Below are 17,016 nucleotides of genomic sequence, written 5' to 3'. Positions count from 1 at the left end.
TTGGTAGATATGTAGGCTTTGTAGTCGGTCCGAGGGGGGGTGTCAGGATTCCATCCCGTTTAGGTTTAGCGTCCCGACTTAGTCAGCCTATATATAGTTGGCCCCTGAGCCATCCTAATTGGACACTGGGCGCTTCCCGATTCTCTCAGTGCCTACGTCGTAGGTCAGCTGACTATCGGGTAGGCAGGCGGCTAAGAGTGCAGGGTGATGTGTCAACTGTATCACCTACACTCGCTACGGAAAATCATCTTCTTTTTCATCTACCGCTGTATACTCGTATAGATGTTATCTCCCAGTTGGGAGGGTATTTGTCGGTATCCAACAGTTCAGCCACAGGCTCCAGTTAACAATCTCCGCACATCTCCACCGCCCTGTCTCCCACCACGATATTCTACTCCTGCTCCTTCGGAAAGATGTCTGACACACCTGAAGGTATTGTTGAATACGCCTACGACAATATTACAGAATGGTACCTGCAGTGGGTCGAGAGCCAGAAGTCGCCGCGACAAAGATACACCAAGATGCTCCTAGACAAGCTGCAACCTTCACCCTCCATTCTAGAGCTTGGTTGTGGTCCCGGAATTCCTATTGTGAAAATGCTTCTCGACCAAGGCGCTCAAGTGGTGGCAAATGACATCTCAACCAAGCAGATCGAGATGGCCAAGGCCCGTTGCCCGGGGGCCAAGCTGGTCGCGGGTAACATGACTACCCTCACTTTCGAGCCTGCGAGCTTCCATGGCGTAATCAGCTTCTATACGCTGTTCCACCTTCCACGGTCAAAGCTCAAGGCCATGCTCACCAAGATCCATGGTTGGTTGAAGCCCGGAGGTGTCTTCGTTTTGAATCTTGCGACTATCGATGAAGAAGAAATCCATGGCGAATTCCTAGGATATGGAATGTTCTGGAGCAGCTATGGCGTGGATGAGAATCGAGCAATGCTAACAGAAATCGGATTTGATGTATTGCAGGTGGAAGTATTGCAAGCAGGCGATGGGAAGTTGGAAGAGGGTGATCCAGACTTTGATGCCGAGTTTATGTGGGTGGTGGCACAAAAGAAAGAATCTCCTACGTAGCGGAATGCTGCAAAGATTATGAAGCTAGGCGAATGTGAAGCTGGATGAATAGAAGCAGTGTGGGTAAACGAAGGCACAGATACTAAGATCACAGCGGTGGTATGGATGGATATGTATCTATAATGGATGTGAATCCACAGTGTGGCAAGGATTTCTACATTCCCAGCAAGGTAGTAAAACTCGGTGTACCATACAACCCGTTATATACCGCCATTATGCCCTTGATGGCTCTATAAGTATTTGATCCAACTGCTCAATTAATCCCGCCTGTAGCTAGCTATGTAATGTCTAGTATAAGCTAATGGTTGAAGCATCTAGTCGAATTCTAAGCCTCGTCACTATCGATTCAGGGAAGAAAAGGCGCAGGGAGTTCTCTAGTTACTACACGCTTAGTAGCCCGGTTAGAAGATAATCATCATCTGTGGAAACACCAGGAATCAAGTATATTCCTATCTAAAGGTGTTCTAGCTCTCGTTCTCGCTCTCGTGGTCCCATGGAACTTTGTGTATGGTCGAGCTATCATGGATGTCACCACACCGCGTGACAGGGATGGAATAAGGGGCTTCCTGGCAATGCTATGTTTTCAGAAGGACCATAATAAAATGTGTGTCAATTCATCAGTTCTCTCTTTATCCGGCGCTCCGTCATATGTCATGTCTAGGTATATTCGTTCCCCTATCCCGCAAGGTGCACCAAATTATATACACCATGTGAACACTACTATGACGAAAGTTTTGACACAATCTTCTCAGCCAGAGCCAGTAGAGAAGTGGCATTGACAATATCCAAAGTGCTCAGCGTGACATCGAGCTTGTGGCGTACCCAATTGCGCAGCTCAACACCCGACAACGAATCAAGTCCATATGACATGGGTGACTTACCCGGCTCTACTTCCTCGCCGAGTCGCAAAATGCGTGCAAACTGCAAACAAATGACTTGGATGCAAGCTTTCGTCAACCTTGCAGTGTCTGCGCCTGACTTGTGCAACGATTGCAGAGCGCGAACTCCTTGATCGATGTCGTCGCTGCCGCTGCCACCGTCCGCGCCTCCCTTGCGTCCAGCGCCACGGAAAGACCACAAATGACTAAAGCGGGGGTTGAGCGAAGTGTCCGATCCGTCTTGCGGATATGGATATGCAATTCCCGTCACTAATTGAGCAGAGGACTCCTTGTTGAGCGGAGAATGTCTATCTTGCTGCAACACGGAGTAGGTGAAGATGCGGCGTAACATGCTTTCGTTGATGGGGATCCAGTGGGCTCTGTTGATCTTCGCATCCAGACCCGTCTCGTCTTCTGCAACATATCCAACATCTTCGATCAGTCCAAGGTCGACCGAGTTGGCACACAGGCCCTGGCGCTGCCGCCAGCTAGCGAAAGCATCAAGGAATGTGTTGGCAGCGGCATAGTTGGCTTGTCCTACACGACCTGCAACACCCGAGGTACTTGAGAGCATGGTGAAGAAGTCCAGAGGCTGCTTCAACAGCTCTTGAGTTGCATTGTGCAGGTTCCAAGTACCCTCGACCTTGGCATAGATCGTGTTCCGGTACTGGTCCTTGGTCATCGACTCGTAGCTCGTGTCCTGCGCATAATGGTGTTAGAAGTCGATATCAATATACTCATCGCCCCTTAGACTATAGACTTACATTCAGCGCCATGGCTGCCTGGACAATGCCGCCAAGCCTTGGAAAGGTGTTTTGCACCAAGCCTTTGACGAAATCCATGTTTCCAATGTCACCCTTGGCCTCAGTCACCCGGCAGCCATACGACATGCAGGCTCGCACAATCCCAGCCGACGCCTCATCGCTGATGCCGCTGCGATTGCTAACGACAATGTGTCGAGCGCCATGCTGTGCCATGTGCACAGCCAACGTACCGCAGAGGCCCTTCAGACCGCCCACAATGAGATACGAGACATCTGGGGATAGCCTGAGTCTACGGATGGCTGGTCGGGTGGGCACAATGATCTCTCTGTCGTTCTTGTTTGTTATCACGATCTTGCCAATATGACGTCCAGTGCGAATGAAAGCCAGGGCTGCGGGTGCTTCTTCGAAGCCGAACGTGGTGACCGGATGGATCGGTTTGATGTGACCTGCGTTGATGAGAATAAAAAGTTCAGTCAGGAGCCTACATACATGGTCTACAGTTAGCGCTGGTTTTCCTAGAGAGCGAAAGTTGGAGGCAAACCTTGCTACTATGGGCTCGTTGAAGTGCTTGGTGTAAGAGAGGTCAACAGCTCGGAACGAACAGTTCCTGTCGAAGGGTTCCATGGCCAAGGTGTTTCGGTCCACAATATCTCTCTTGCCGATCTCGACCATGGTGCCACCGTCTGCGATAATTCTCCACGAAGCATCAAGCAGTTCCCCGACCAGTGAGTTGACAATGGCATCAACGCCGCGACCGTTGGTCTCTCGCATGATTTCGCTTGCGAATTTGGTGCTACGAGAAGAGAACATGCGGCTTCTTGAGATGCCGTATTCTTTTTCCAAGAATTGGCGCTTCTCCTCCGTGCCCACGGTCACGTAGATCTAAGTAGTAGTAAACACAAGACGCGTTAATTGGACTCATCAGCCTGGGACTTAGCTTGGGCTTACCTCTGCCTTTTTGTGCCGAGCGAGCTCGATGCAAGCGATGCCGATGCCTCCTGTTGCAGAGTGAATGAGGACAGCCTGCAGAACCGAGTTGTTAGCGCGAGTCGTCAAACAATATTCAGTATGAAGACTAGCTTACCTGGCCTTCTTGCAAACCTGCCAAGTGATACAAAGCGTAGAGAGAGGTCAGATATACACATGGAATAGTTGCAGCATCCTCGTAGCTCATCGTGTCCGGGATGACGTGGCAGCGGTCAACATGAACTCTGATGCGGTTTGCGTGACTGCCTTGCTTCAGCATGCACACACGATCGCCGACATGAAACTTCTTCACTGCTGGCCCGAGTCGCCGAACAACACCAGCGCACTCGTAGCCGAGGCTGTATTCGTTATCGGGAACGATACCCATGGTCACGGCAACGTCCTTGAAGTTGACACCGACCGCCATAACTTCAACCTCAATATGATCCTCCTCAACTGCAGGCTCTGTTACTTCTGTCTCGCACCAGGTCAGGCCCTCGAGTGTTCCCAGCTGCTCAGCCCTCAGTTGGACCTGTACCTCATTGCCGTGGAATGATTTGGGAACGACTTCCAGCCCTTGGGTCTCCGCACGCTTGAACTCGTTGATGGGCACATCGGGAATGACTCTCTGGATGTGCAGGACGCCTTCGCGCTCCATTATCTCGCTTTCCGTCGGCGCACCTTCGGCCAGCAATCGAAGCACTTGATCGATAGCGAGCTCCATGGCACGGCCTGTGCTGGACTGCACATCGAGGATGGTGAGGTTGGCGCCATGATCTTCTCGGCGAGCCACGCGGAACAAACCGTAAACTAGGGCATGATCTGGATCGGTTGCAGAGGACTGCGCTCCCTTTGTGACCCAGAGCAGTGGGTTGCCAGAACTGACCAGCGCCTTGAGGGCGTTCCACTGCTCTTCGTCGGCATATCTAAGCAAGGGGCTTGTCAATTCGTCCAACACAAGAGCGATTTCGCCTTCTGCGAGCCTTTGGAACGGAGCCGAACGCTCCTCTACGAGCCAGCCCGCCGACTCGAGGCTCGATCGAAGTGACGCCGTCAGAGCTGAATCGGCGCCGTCGTTCAGTCGAGGGACCACGAGCGTTCGCTGGCTGATAGATTTGACCTGGTGTGACCGAGACGGTGGCAGGAGATAGGCCGATCGTCCATCTTCAGTAGTGTCTCCAAGCTCAATGGGGCCTGCAAGATTGTTGTGCTTGAGATAGTCATGATTCCAAGCAGCTGAATCGACGGAACTGGAAGCCTTTTTGTCCTCTGACCGGGAAGAGCCTGGAGCTGAACCCGCCGACGCTGTGTGCGAGGTTTCGGCGGTGGTGATGTGCTCGAATCCATCCGATTCGCCTGCACTTCCAGCCTGCTCTGCGGTTGCCCCATTCTCATCACTCGCACGCACTACAAGCGTGCAAGCATCGGCAGACAGCAGGGGAAGAATATTATGCAGGATATCCTCGGCCGTCGACGCGGTCTTGGAAAGTTTGATCAAAGCCAGGTCGTAAGGCTCTGGAGGTGGCGGTATGCCGAAAGCCTGTTCGTCGGGGGCAATGAGGAGGAAGGCGCTGTTTTCCTTGCCTTCGTACTTGGCTGAGACGCTTGCCAGAGCATTGCTGTTTGGCGCGCCGAAGTCGTACTTGGTGTAAGATTGTCTGTACGCCGCGTTGCCAGAATCGAACCACAAGCACGACGAATCTTCTTCATCGAGATTGACCTCCAAGACCCTCAATGCAGGCTTCTTGTAAGCAATGAGATCGATGACTTTGTTTAGTCTATTGCCTGACGTTTCAGGGTCAAGGTGCAGCATCTGGTCCTGCGTCAAGAGCGAGACATCTGGTGCCCACCGAATTTGGTCAAACGTGTGAGGATCCGGATTCGGAGGCACATCCAACTTGATGTAGTGGAGGCCTGTGACACGAACCATCAAAGCACCGCTCTGGGAGTCGAAGACGGAGCTACTGGCGATCCAGGATTTGTCCTCGTCTGGTCGGCCTCGTCCCGAGTATACCGAGCTGGGCTCCGCAATAGCATCGTTAAGTTCAGTTGGAAGCTTGTTGATGATGACCTCGTCTACAATCGTTGGGATCATGACATCTCTGACATTGACGATATCTCCTTCCATGTTTGCTGGGATGGGAGTCTGGAAGCAGCCATCAAGTGCAGCTGGATGAACCGGATAGTAAGACTGAGGCGAATGCGCCGACTCTGGCGGCTTCATCGTGAGGAGCACACGACACGCACGTACGCCACTTGTCGATTCCACCTGGAGCATTCTCTTGAAGACAGGCCCGAAGCCCATGCCGATATCTCTGGTAGCCTTGTACCACCGCTCGACCGGTACGGTGGATTTCAGGGGTGTGAGATGCTGCGAAACGTCGTTGACGGCATCTTGGGTACGAATCAGACCGAAGCAATGTTCCGCAGTAACGTCTGTCTCGGACGTGGAAGAAATGCGGAATTCGTGCCAGTCATTGCTACCGAGGACTTTGGTTAGGGTCAGCATCATGCGGACGTCCCTGTTCTCCTCAACCACCATTGCTCGCTGGAAGCGCACGTTGCGGAAGCAATAGCTGAGCTCGTTGGGACTTGCGGCACACTTGTCAGGGTTGAGGGCACGGAGCTTCTGGAAGAGTGCTTCTACGGCTATGGTCAGGTAACCGGCCGCGGGCATGATAGCATCGCCTCCCATCTTATGCTGCATGATCCATGGTACGTTGCTGGCGTTAAGTCGATTGCGCCAGACCGGAGTGTGCCAAGGAGCGCCGAGCACTTTGCTACCCAGGAGATCGTGAACAGGGAACTTCCTGAATCGCCAGTCCTTGCTAGCAGCGCTCTCATGCCAATATTTGACGGCATGATTCCATGAATAGTTGGGCAGGTCAACGACAGTATGTACAGTTGTGTCGTCGTACCGATTGACCACCGCAAGGTCAACGTTGCCACCTTGGATAAAGAGGCGGCCGGCGACATCAAACAGCGACTTTTTAGCATTGGCACCGCGACTCCATGCAGTGCAGTATGTTATGTGTCCTGCATTGGCCAGAGATTTCAACAGTTGCGCAACCGGGCCCGCCAGAGCACCAGCCGGCCCAATTTCGATCAGGATATCCGGAGAGTCTTGCTTGATCATCTCCTCCAGTGCGGAATCAAAACGTACCGGAGAGATCATGTTAGTTTTCCAATACATCGATCCCGTTCGCGTCTCGTTCTTTAAGCCTGTCACCGAGGAGAACATTGCTATGCCAGATTGAGAGCCATCTTGGTGTCCAAATTCCTGGTCGTTGTCGAGAAGCTGCTGGTAGCCTTCAGCAGCAGCAGCCATGAATGGGGTGTGATACGCCATGTCGACCAACAAAGCCCTTGCAAAATGGCCGGCTGCCTTGAGCTCCGCTTCTATTGCCTTGAGAGCAGAGACTCGACCCGAGATGGTGAGACTGGTGGGACTGTTATAGCATGCTATGAATGCATTGCCGGGGTGCTTCTCCACGAATGGCGCAGCCGCCTCGGCGCTGACACCAACAGCAAGCATACCTACATCGGTTTCCATCTGATCACTGATATTCTTGGCCGCTTGGCCACGGTAGAAAGCGCACTTGATACAATCTGCACGCGACATCCAACCAGCGGCGTAGGCTGCGGCGCCTTCTCCGGATGAATGGCCGAGAACGCTTGTTGGTTTGATTCCCCACGATCTCAACACGTCCACAAGACACAGTTGAAGCGCAGCGACAAGTGGTTGCGCCAGGTCGGGCTGGCGTACATGTTCGGCAGAGCGATCTTCCGTCAACTCGGAGACAAGAGACCACTCTGGTGGATTTGGTAAGGATTGGAGAACCTTATCCAAGTCTTCCAGCGTGGAGCGAACCCATGGAACAGCCTCCACAAGAGCCCTACCCATTCGAGGCCATTGGGCTCCTTGACCTGTGAACAGAAACCCAACCTTTGGTGGCTTAGGGCTCTTCTTGGCAACAGTGAAAAGATTCTCGTGAAGATCCGTGGTTCGCGTAGATACGAACGCTCGATGGAACAAGCGCGTACGACGCTCGGAGAGGGTGTATGCCACATCTGCGAGATTGACTTTCACATTGGGGTTCATTAGATGAGCGCAGAGGGCTCGGGTGTTTGCGGCAAGGCTAGCGCTGTCGTTTGCAGAGACAACGAGAGTATACATCTGATTCTCTTCGTCGTCGTTGTCATCGTCCAGCGTGAAGTCACTGTTTGCATCGCGATATGAATATACATGATTTAATCTGTGTTCTGCCTTGGCCGCCTCCACTATCGCATGCGCGTTGGAGCCGCCGATGCCGAAAGAATTGACAGACGCTCTCCGTAGAGCGTCCTTGGGCCATGGGATTAAGGTTCGTGTCGCCCTCAACTTGTTCCCAGCGAAGTCAACTGTCAGGAGTATATAAGCAAGGATTCTCTGAATCTATCCACTGTGAAGAAGGCCAGTCATATGAACTCACTTTTGGGGCTCGGGTTAACGAAAGTGGGATTGCCGGGAATAGCCCCCTTCTCGATAGAGAGAACCGCCTTTATGAGACCTGTCAAGCCAGCAGCTGGCTCCGAGTGGCCGACGTTACTCTTTACAGATCCTATGATCAACGGACTTTCGGTAGCTCGGGTCGCAGAGAAGACAGATGCAACTCCCTCACTTTCCGCGGCGTCACCTGCTTGCGTTGCTGTGCCGTGGAACTCAAAGAAGGCAGTCTGATTGAAGTCAGTGATACCAGCGTTCGCGTAAGCCGCTCGAATGGCCATCGCTTGAGCATCCGCGCTTGGGCTGGCAATGCCCATCGTCCTTCCGTTATGGTTCGAGGCCGTACCTAGAACCACGGCACGGATAGGGTCCGAATCGCGAATGGCATCCGACAGTCTCTTAACAATGGCTGTGTTTACCGCCTCAGCCTTGACGTAACCGTCAGCAGCGGCATCGAAAGTATGGCATAAAGCCGTAGGCGAGTGTGCTCCTCCAACTCCGCCAGCATCAATCAGGTGTTCCGGACTCATGTACACATTGGCAGCGGCCACAATTCCCATATCAATTGTGCCTGATCGCAGGGCCTGACAGGCGAGGTCCAGGCCAACCAGGCTACTGGAGCAGGCTGTGTCAAGGGTGATGCTAGGTCCGTGAACATTTAAAAAGTGACTCAAGCGGTTGGCCAGAATGGTGCGTGCAATTCCTAGCCCATGTCCAGGCGCTCGGTCTTCTGGGTCTCGAGCACCCATGTCTGCATAATCTGAGGCGTAGTTGCCAACATAGCAGCCGACAAGTTGGCCGTTGATCTTATCCAGGGGAATGCCAGCATTTTCCAAGCCTTCGTAGACCACCTCTAGCATTTGCCTCTGTGCAGGATCCATAGCAGTAGCCTCGGCTGCTGGTAGCTCGAAGAAGGTGGCATCAAAGTCTGCCAAGTCAATATCTTTGAGAAACATGCCACCAGGCTGGCGCATGGTCCTGGGTTTCAATGACCCGTCATAATGAGCCGCATGGTTGAATCTTGACTCTGGCACCTTGTTGTATGCGATCTCGCCTCGTTCCAAAAACTCCCAGAACTTGTGAGGCGTGTAGTTGCCACCTGGGAGCCGGCATGCAAAGCCTACAATGGCAATAGGCTCTCGGCTGTCATGCATTGGTTGGGTCATGTTGTCAAACAAAAAGAAAAATAAAAAAGCAAATTCAAAGAGCAGAAGATTGATAGAGTAGTATCGGAGCAAGTAAAAGAGCCTGCTTCAACTCATGCGTACAAGCAATGTAATGAGTCTATTCGAGCCTAGTTATGCCGTAGGTCACCAGTTGATGGCTGCGCAGTCGACTTATAGAACGAATATATTTAAGGCAAAAGCTTCCACGCTGATAATATAGTGTAAATAATAATGCTACCACTAGTAATACTATCATCATAATAGCACTCTGGACGGTCGTCGCATGTGGGCCGTAAGGCTGTAACGAGTAAGCAAGTATTACCGTGCCGTAAACCTATCACTTCTTATAATCAGTCAGATCTTTCGATATGAATGACCACAGCGCTTATTATGGGATGAAAAAAAAGATGATTGAATTCGCATAACATAACAATATCCGTCTTCATGCTTCGGCCAGCTTAACTATGGCTGCCGTCTTTCTGCTTCTTGACGCTGTGCCACCCCATTCCCCAAGCAGAGAAAATCATTGCGATGTAAGCAACTGCTGCAAGATAGAACTCTCTTGTGAAGCTTAAATTGTAAGCTTTTATGACGCCAGGCAGTTCCCCGGGCTGCACCACATTTCGTAGACCAGCAGCCCCAGCATCGATCACAGTGGGTATATCGACTGTAGGTGCAAATCTCTTTAGACCACCTACAAGACTGTAGCTGAAAATGATTTGTGCAAACATGAGGAACATGGAACCGCCGAACGATTGGCAAAATGCTACCAGAGACATCCCAAGTGGAATCTGTTCAGGTGAGAGGATATTTTGCGTCGCCACCATAGGCTAAAAAAAAATATAAAAAAAACAAAGAAAACTGTCAGCTTCGGTCGAACAGCATGCACAATGGATAGATATCGCTTACCATCGTTGTACCACACCCTCGCCCAATTCCAGCAATAATCTGGTAGCTGATCCAGGCGACAGGGCTGGTCTCAGGTGTCAAGGTCGATATCAAGCCTGACCCAAGAAGACAGAGAATTCCGCTTGCAAGGACCCACGGAAGATAGTATCCCATCCTCCCAACTATATAAATTTCAGCAATAGCAGCAGGCGGTTTAGCTTTCGAGTTTTGAGAAGAACTTACCCAAGACACCAGATACTGCAGCCAAGAGCATCTGACTCCCGATACCTGGAGAGTTGTAAAGACCGCTTGAAAGTGGAGATGCGCCTTTAACAGCTTGAAAGTACATCGGTAGGTAGTACAAGTAGATGAGCGCACAGCCCTGTAAAAGAAATATGGTCAAGCATGATGCCCAGACAACCCGCTTGCGCAGCATAGAGTATGGGAACATGGCATTCTCACCGACTACGAATCTTTCCCACACGGCAAACAACGAAAACAAGACGAGTGAAGCACATAGCAGGCCAATGATGACAGGGCTCATCCACTCATAGATGCTTCCACCCCACTGAAGGGTTATGAAGAACGTAACTGTGAACGCAGTGAATAGGACGAATCCAATTGGGTCAAGGCTAAAGAAAAGGGCCAATTTTGACTTTGCTGTGGATCGCATAAAGCCATCTGGGATGCAAAGACTGGAAAGAATGATGGATGAGACGGCGCCAATTGGCAGATTGATGTAGAAGCCTAGAGGTCGTGTCAAACTTTGCTGAGTACTCCGTAAGAAGTAGCGATACGCCGACTTACACCATCGCCAGCCCGCATATTGCGTGAGAAAACCACCGAGGACTGGCCCACCGACCATTCCGAGTTGGCCAACTGGTGCAGTGACTTGTGAGTTCTGGAAGCCTATATTGTTGGAGACAGACATACTTAACATCATAAAGCCAATGAGCGCTAGATTCGATTGCTTAGCTTCATCACTATTTTCAATAATACGCTTGGACCTGCCTTACCTGGACGTTTATGCATTGGAGCAATAGCGGCGATGATGCTGAGTGCCCCATTCAGTAAACCAGACGCCCCTAGACCCGCGGCGGCTCGTGCAAGAATGAACAAGTTGGAGCTTGGTGCTATACCACAGAGCAGTGAACCCAACTCGAACACTCCGAGAAAAGTGAGAAAGGTATACTATACTATGCATTAGGACATGATATAAGCCAATCGAAGTTGTTGACTTGCCTTCAGGCCAAAGCCCAGGTATAGTTTCCCCGTCAATGGTTGCATGGTAGAACTGCGACTTTTCTTAGATGTCTAACTTGGCCCCCCTAGTAGAAACAAACTTACCTTGCCAACAGGTATGCACTACCGAACCAACCGATATCTCCTAAGGAATGGAACTCGGTTGTGATTTGCGGGATGGCCTAGCTCGTTCTTCGGTCAGTTCAGAACCAGGTACGTTGAGTAGCTCTTTACCTACAGTTGGAAGAATGGACATGTCGAGCATAACTAAAAAGGAGGTTGAGGTCAGGGCAGCGAAGACCAATGCGACTTTGGCATTTGTGACAGCATCTTCTCTTGATCTGTCGTCATCTTCATCTTCATCTCCATCTCGAGGGACTTCGTGGCTCTGACTTGTACGGAAGTCCTCGTCGTCCTGGACGATGCCCTCTGAGCGTGCGATATCCCGTGATTCCGATAATAGAAGGGGTTGGCTCTCCATGGCGCAGTTCATACCAGTCTGGCGAACACTCCGTAGCAATGCTTTGATGGGGGCCTGTCGTAGATCTTGATCGAGAAGCCCAATGTAGACCTCGTTGTCGTATGGCTGTCGTGTGCAGAGCCTGGAGAATGTCGATAATGCGCTGGCGGCAGAAAGTAATCAACAAAAGCTGAACTTACAGTTAGTTCAGCTTACGAGTACATGCACGATTACGTCCCAAATCAAGGCTAAAAGTTGATTATGCAACTGGTCTTCTGTCATCGTAAGGCATAATCATTTGCGAACCGTGGTGACGATTGCCAGTACGGCTTAGATGATAATCCTGGTAATAACATAGATTAAACTTCCTTCTCGCCAGCTACCTACCTGCAAGTAGTCATTATCCTGGTGGAAGCTCATCAGCAGTAAGACACGCTCCGCATCGCCGGCTCTTTTAACTCACACATCTATAATACTACTGAGACCGAGCCTTCAGTTCTGTATAACAACAACAACAACAACAACAATGGACAAGTCCATTGCCATCTCGGGTCCTCCTTTCGACCTCAAACTGTCGTATTGGGATCGGACTTACCCGCCAACACACTCAAAACGAATGCTATGTTTCGCTCTTCCAGCAAACGTAAACAAAGAGCAGATTGTGGACCAACTGCATATTGCGCTGCACCATACTGTACAGCGGGTGCCCTTTCTCGCAGGATCTGTGGTACCCAACTCGGAAGAAGAAGGCGATCGTCCTTGGCTGCGGAATATATCACCAAATGGACACGCCTATCTCGATGTGAAAGACCTCTGCAATCAGATCTCCTACGCCGACCTCGCCAAGGCAAATTTTTCTCAGGATCTGTTTGATGCCGACCAGCTCTGTTCTTTACCAAAAGTCATCTACATCCAGCAAGAACCTGTCGATGTCTGCCGTTTCCGTGTCAACTTCATTCAAGGCGGCGTCATCCTCGTAATCCAGATTCTTCACACAGTTATTGACGGCACCGGAGTGACCGAGTGCGTCAAGATCTTCGCAGATCACCTTCGCAAAGCCCATGCAGGCGAAATCGGACACCCTTTGCAAACGACCAAAGAGAAATGGGTCTCGGATCGGACTGCCTTGGTCTCAGGCGAGGGCAGAATCGGTGCCATAGAGAACCATCCCGCTTTCACGACGTCTGCATTCGCTCACGGCAATATCATAGGGGTCGAACATGCCTGTAGAACCTTTCGCATCAGTCGCGACGCTCTGGTAGACCTGAAGAAGGCTGCTTCTCCTGCATTCCCCCGTGACACCGAGGATTGGATCTCCACCGGCGATGCAATTGCTGCGCTGATCTGGCGAAGTATTTTGGTTGCCCGGCATCGTGCGGGAGCCCTCTCCGCTGACGCTGTCGCCACATTTGGCCAGCCTGTCGACTGCCGTAAGCTACTTGAACTACCGGAGCCGTACTTTGGGAACGCATTTTACATCATGCGGAGCGATATGCCATTTGATGCGCTCCGGGATCCGCAGACCGGCCTCCGTACCGCTGCCCGCATTCTGCGTGCGGACGTGAAAGCCGTGACGGCTGACAGGATTCGAGATCTGGTTGCCTTTATGGAGAGAATCAGACTGGAGAGCCACACCCGCCTGAGCTTCCAGGAAGATTTGGCCTCGTCTGCTATCGTATACACCAGCCATTTCAAGTTCAATATCCACGAAATGGATTTTGGTCCGGCTTTTGGGGACGGCCGTGTCAAGGCTTTTCGGCATCCGGCACGAGGCACGATAATAGGATCAGTGATTGTGATGCCAATGTGTTCAGATGGCTCTTGTGAATTCATGATTACAGAGTCAGCCGATACTCTGAGATATCTCGAAACTGATGATTTATGGACTCGTTATACAGGTAAGCAAAACAGTTTTTTGAAGGTTGTCGGTGGTACGGCCCTGTGTCTCCCAGAGCTTTCGGATGGCACCAACGCACATTCTCAATCTCAACGCATGCCCAACGGCACCAATGGATCGATTATCAAGAATAGCTGTCGTCCGGCTCTGACAAACAAGGCGGCAGCAACAACAGCAATGGTAGCAACGGAACCAGAGTCAATTCAGCCTTGTCCCACGATCCTGTATAGCAGCGTCGAAGCACCACATGATGGACAGATTGCCATCATTGAAATGAACCGTCCTAGGGCAAGTAACGCCATCTCAAGGCAGCTGCTGCGAGAGTTGGACCGGGAGCTCGATTGTGTCTACGTCAAAGCAAGTCAGAGCCAAGTGAGAGCCGTCATCATCGCCAGCACAGACGACAATGTCTTCTGCGCTGGAGCGGATCTCAAAGAGCGGAGCAACATGAGCCGCGACGAGACTAGGCACTTCTTAACGGAGCTCCGCCGCGTCTTCTCCAAGCTGGCATCGCTGTCCATCCCATCGATTGCTTGTGTATCCGGCGTGGCGCTCGGCGGCGGTTTGGAACTTGCCCTTTGCTGCCATCTCCGGGTGTTTTCCGGCAATGCCGTCGTTGGCTTGCCAGAGACTAAACTTGCCATTATCCCTGGCGCTGGCGGGACGCATCGACTACCGCGAGTTGTCGGCCAGTCACACGCTCTTGACATGATCCTTACCGGTCGCCGTGTCAAGGCCGTGGAAGCAGCGCAAATGGGCTTATGCAACCGGCTTGTGTTTTCTGGCGAACAGGACTGTGCGGATTTGGGCGCTGTCAGAAGGCTAACTCTAGCCAATGCGTTGTCGTTGGCCCATGATATCTGTGCCGGAGGCCCTATCGCCGTCCGCGCTGCCTTGAGCGCTCTGGCTATGGCCAATGAAGAAGCTGAAAACGCTGCTTATACCTCTGTCTTGGGAACCAGCGACCGCGCCGAGGCTTTGCGTGCATACCAAGCGAAGCGTTCGCCACAGTACTTGGGAATATAGACACCAGAGCTAACGAGAGCGCCGTGCGTACATGGGCAGGAGACATAGTTGGCTGGCTTGGACGATTTGATAGATTGACTAACGTATCGCAGTGATCTAATAGGGTGATTATTACGTAGCTGCAGCATGGGCATGAACCAGATAACAGACGGGCGTGGAACGCATCCACCACGCTCCCATGGCTATGACAGTATTATGGGAGCATAATGTATGTTATTAATGAGAGTATACCTTGTCAATAATAGCATCTCATAGCTGTACTACTTTCCTACAATTCAATTATCGGAGGAGGCTAGGACCTACAATAACAACAGCAACAGCAACAAAGTTCTTGGCCATATCTATGCTCACACCAACGAGATATATGTAGCGATACAAAACATTATAGTAGACAGACTATCTATAGCTGTTATGCAAGATCTTCTTCGCGTGAAACTGAATTGAAGAACTTTATCATCGCAGACATGTTCTGCGTGAACTCCTCTCCTGACAAGATATCCATATGACCTTTGTTCTTGGCCATGTGAAGTTGTTTTGGACACTTGAAACTCTCAAACGCTGCCAGCTGATCCGCTGGCAATGACATTGTATCATTCTCCGGCACAACCATCATGATTGGCTTGTCGTTTAACATCTCCTGCAGGAAGTCTTGGGGACGGAACAGCGCCAGTTTGTGGAATGTCTGAAGCGTGATGCGGTTGCGGTATCCATAGCGCTCGACACCGAGTTCCATCAACGTGTACGCTTCCTTGGCGCATGGCCCACCGGAGCCACCGTAGCCCGCTGGGTTTTCCCCGTTACTGTCGTAAGGACGCAGGTAGAAAGGCTCATTGCCTCTGATCTGCGATTGACGGTCCTTCATCAGCTGTGTAAACAGCTTCCTCCGCTTGTCCGGCCGAATGAACTTGAAAATGGGCGCGACCATCAGAACGGCTACCACGCGAGGATCAACGGCGCCAGCGCATGCGGTCACACTGGCACCGAAGGAGATACCCCAGAGTAGAATCCGCTGGGAGTCAACAGTCGGTAGTGTGCTTGCGTAGGTGACGACATCTTGCAATGGCGAGCGTCGTTAGCCCAACTGCCAGTCAAACAAGGGCAGGAGACATACCTGAAATGTCCTCAGAGTACTGCCACGGATCAGGCTGGTTTCTGGGGACACCCTCACTGCCTCCAATGCCTCTTGGATCGTACAGAAGGACGTTGTAGCCTGCTTTCTGGAAGGTCTCGGCTGTCTCCTCAAGACTCCATTCTTTGACGCAATTGAGCTGCGAGAATACTCAGTTATCAGTCTTGCTGTGCAACGTGTCATCTTCCTCCGCGAGAACCTACGCCGTGAGTCATGACAATTACGGGCGCGGGGCCTTCAACCTCCCAGAGCCATGCTTCTAGTGAAATCCCGTCAATTGTTTCGCATTTAACTGTTCGACGGCTCGTAGCTGGAGACATGGTGGACTTCAAACGAGGAACCTAGCTTTTGAAAATCCTCATCTGCAATACGAACTACTCATGATTCTTGTCTTCTGCATCCCCCATTCATAGAGAAATGTAGCGAGCTGCGATCGTCATAGGAATAATCAAATGGTTGAAGTAATCATCCCGCATGTAAGCAGTTAAAGCGTACAAAATTGGCACCCAAACGTAAGCAAAGCCCGTCCGGCCATATCAGCAATACAAAGCTTAATATATGTTGAAGCACTGTATCTTTGGTATTAGACTGTATATTTTACGCTTGCTTATATTGCCTATTTTAGTTAGATTCACCTGACCAGAATGCACATATCTTCTGGTTATGTCGCTCCTTACATAGATTATGACATACATTCTTGGACACAGTAAGAAGATGACCTAGTTTGACCTAGCATGCTCAGATTACTAGTATAATCATATTACTAGATTACCTGCAATCTGATAGTTATGAGCCCAGTTTATAAGAGATATTAAAAATTATTATTTTAAGGGATATACTCCCTTCCCTGAGGTTCTAGGTTAAATTAAGAAGCTACTACTGTGTAGTAATTAAGTTAAGAAGCTGGCTAGAGCTGTAGCGGGCAAGGCCCGCTGTATGCTCGAGCCTATCGGCACTCGCGAGCTGCCTTAGGCACCAATCTTTTCTTGTTCGGCCGTTGCGGCCCTAGTTAGAACCCCTTAGCGATTTCTTACCGTCCAA

General features: G+C 51.0%; 4 protein-coding genes across 4 annotated transcripts; 2 read left to right on the top strand and 2 right to left on the bottom strand.

Annotated features, from left to right (window-relative positions):
• Positions 1–413: 413 nt before the first annotated feature.
• On the top strand, positions 414–1,073 carry CDV56_102506 (class I SAM-dependent methyltransferase; the record flags this gene model as incomplete). The annotated part of the gene is made up of 1 exon (XM_026756125.1): positions 414–1,073. One exon carries the CDS (start codon positions 414–416, stop codon positions 1,071–1,073), a length of 660 nt encoding a protein of 219 aa, XP_026609796.1.
• Positions 1,074–1,793: 720 nt separating this feature from the next.
• fma-PKS (polyketide synthase fmaB) lies at positions 1,794–11,944 on the bottom strand (the record flags this gene model as incomplete). Its single annotated transcript, XM_026754588.1, has 13 exons — positions 1,794–2,651; positions 2,716–3,196; positions 3,257–3,597; positions 3,664–3,738; positions 3,800–8,082; positions 8,154–9,266; positions 9,797–10,163; positions 10,243–10,403; positions 10,465–10,968; positions 11,029–11,178; positions 11,238–11,354; positions 11,600–11,645; positions 11,702–11,944. The coding sequence occupies 13 exons, from the start codon at positions 11,942–11,944 to the stop codon at positions 1,794–1,796; spliced, it is 8,739 nt and encodes a 2,912-aa protein (XP_026609795.1).
• A 505-nt stretch (positions 11,945–12,449) lies between these two features.
• Positions 12,450–14,846, top strand: CDV56_100517 (uncharacterized protein; the record flags this gene model as incomplete). The annotated part of the gene is made up of 1 exon (XM_026754136.1): positions 12,450–14,846. One exon carries the CDS (start codon positions 12,450–12,452, stop codon positions 14,844–14,846), a length of 2,397 nt encoding a protein of 798 aa, XP_026609794.1.
• Positions 14,847–15,255: 409 nt separating this feature from the next.
• On the bottom strand, positions 15,256–16,295 carry CDV56_100238 (alpha/beta hydrolase; the record flags this gene model as incomplete). Its single annotated transcript, XM_026753857.1, has 3 exons — positions 15,256–15,899; positions 15,958–16,114; positions 16,179–16,295. The coding sequence occupies 3 exons, from the start codon at positions 16,293–16,295 to the stop codon at positions 15,256–15,258; spliced, it is 918 nt and encodes a 305-aa protein (XP_026609793.1).
• Between the last annotated feature and the right edge of the window lie 721 nt (positions 16,296–17,016).

The sequence above is a fragment of the Aspergillus thermomutatus genome (assembly GCF_002237265.1).
Source record: "Aspergillus thermomutatus strain HMR AF 39 chromosome Unknown NODE_413, whole genome shotgun sequence".
NCBI lineage: Eukaryota > Fungi > Ascomycota > Eurotiomycetes > Eurotiales > Aspergillaceae > Aspergillus > Aspergillus thermomutatus.
This window is presented reverse-complemented; position numbering and strand designations above follow the sequence as displayed.